The 1,903-nt window shown below is 27.0% G+C and overlaps 1 protein-coding gene across 1 annotated transcript; it reads right to left on the bottom strand.

Moving 5' to 3' along the window:
- Positions 1–206: 206 nt before the first annotated feature.
- LOTGIDRAFT_176783 (hypothetical protein) lies at positions 207–1,199 on the bottom strand (the record flags this gene model as incomplete). The annotated part of the gene is made up of 2 exons (XM_009059530.1): positions 207–562; positions 1,142–1,199. Coding segments are annotated over 2 exons (414 nt in total), but the record flags the coding sequence as incomplete, so codon positions are not given.
- Between the last annotated feature and the right edge of the window lie 704 nt (positions 1,200–1,903).

A 1,903-nucleotide genomic window follows, 5' to 3' on the forward strand; every position in this document is an offset into this window, starting at 1 on the left:
CAAATTGGTCCACTAGAGATTCTATCCTCACATGAAAGACTGCGGTTCTGTAGAATTTCAAATCTGTTAATTTCAAATTTGACAGGACTGTGTTCAAACCAGGAATAATGGGATATTTCACTCATAGCAGACGCTGGCCGAGGTATTGGAGATCCAGGTGGTGTTTGAAAGTCTGATGATGTCACATGACCACTGTCAACACTTACTGGCGAGGCAGAATGAAAAAAACTTTTTGTAAAATTTGATCTTGTTGATGCAGACGCATCTTTCACCGGACCTTGAGCACTAAATTTAGTGGAATGAAGGTTAAAATCTTTGTTATAAATCACAGGAATTGGCTTATATATAATCGGTTGCCATGGCGACATTGACTGATCTGGTGGCACAGACAATGATCTGCAGTGTTTCTTGGGAGGTGGAGCGTTTGGTGTAGTTGGTGATGTATCACAGACTGTATTAAGATTGGTTGATTTGTTCCCTTTGTTGCCACGTCCAACTCTCCGGTTGCCATCTTGTTTGTTGCTGCCAAAGCTGCTTGTATCAAAAGTCCAAACATTTTTACCTGAAATATAAAAATAACTATCTAAATCCAATGCTGATAAAGGAATCAGATATATTTACTTGCCTTAAGGATCTACTGCATTTAACCATGATGCAGACGACAGCCCAACATGCTATTGACTGACCAACATCACTGATTCTATAATTATGAGGAAGATCTTATTACTTATCTTGTATAAAGAAATTATTACTTACTATTCATAGATAAATTATTGGAAGTAATAATTACTTGCCTTTTATAAATAAATTATTGGAAGTAATAATTACTTACTTTTATAGATAAATTATTGGAAGTAATAATTACTTACCTTTTACAGATAAATTATTGAGAGTATCAATTACTTACCTGTTACAGATTCACTATTGAAAGTATTAATTACTTATTGAAATTTAATTGAATAATTACTTACCTTTTATAGATAATTTGTTGGAAGTATTAATAACTTACCTTTTACAAATAAATTATTGAAAGTATCAATTACCTTTTATAGATTATCTAAAGTATTAAGTACTTATTGAAAGGATCAATTACTCATCTTTTATAGATAGATTGCTGGAAGTATTAATTACTTACACTTACCTTTTATAGATGTGGAACGTATGAATTTATTGAAAGTATTTTTTAATAGATAAATCATTGGAATTATTTATTACTTACTGTTATAAATAAATCATTGAAAGTAATAATTACTTACTTTTATTGATAAATTATTGGAAGTAATAATTACTTACTTTTATAGATAAATTATTGGAAGTAATAATTACCTACTTACTTTTATAAATAAATTTTTGAAAGTATTAAGAAAGTATTACTTACTATTCATAGATAAATTATTGGAAGTAATAATTACTTACCTTTTATAAATAAATTATTGGAAGTAATAATTACTTACTTTTATAGATAAATTATTGGAAGTAATAATTACTTACCTTTTACAGATAAATTATTGAGAGTATCAATTACTTACCTGTTACAGATTCACTATTGAAAGTATTAATTACTTATTGAAATTTAATTGAATAATTACTTACCTTTTATAGATAATTTGTTGGAAGTATTAATAACTTACCTTTTACAAATAAATTATTGAAAGTATTAATTACCTTTTATAGATTATTTAAAGTATTAAGTACTTATTGAAAGGATCAATTACTCATCTTTTATAGATAGATTGCTGGAAGTATTAATTACTTACACTTACCTTTTATAGATGTGGAACGTATGAATTTATTGAAAGTATTTTTTAATAGATAAATCATTGGAAATATTTATTACTTACTTTTATAAATAAATCATTGGAAGTAATAATTAATTAATTTTATAGATAAATTATTAGAAGTG

This window comes from Lottia gigantea (genome assembly GCF_000327385.1).
Source record: "Lottia gigantea unplaced genomic scaffold LOTGIsca_3927, whole genome shotgun sequence".
Lineage (NCBI taxonomy): Eukaryota > Metazoa > Mollusca > Gastropoda > Lottiidae > Lottia > Lottia gigantea.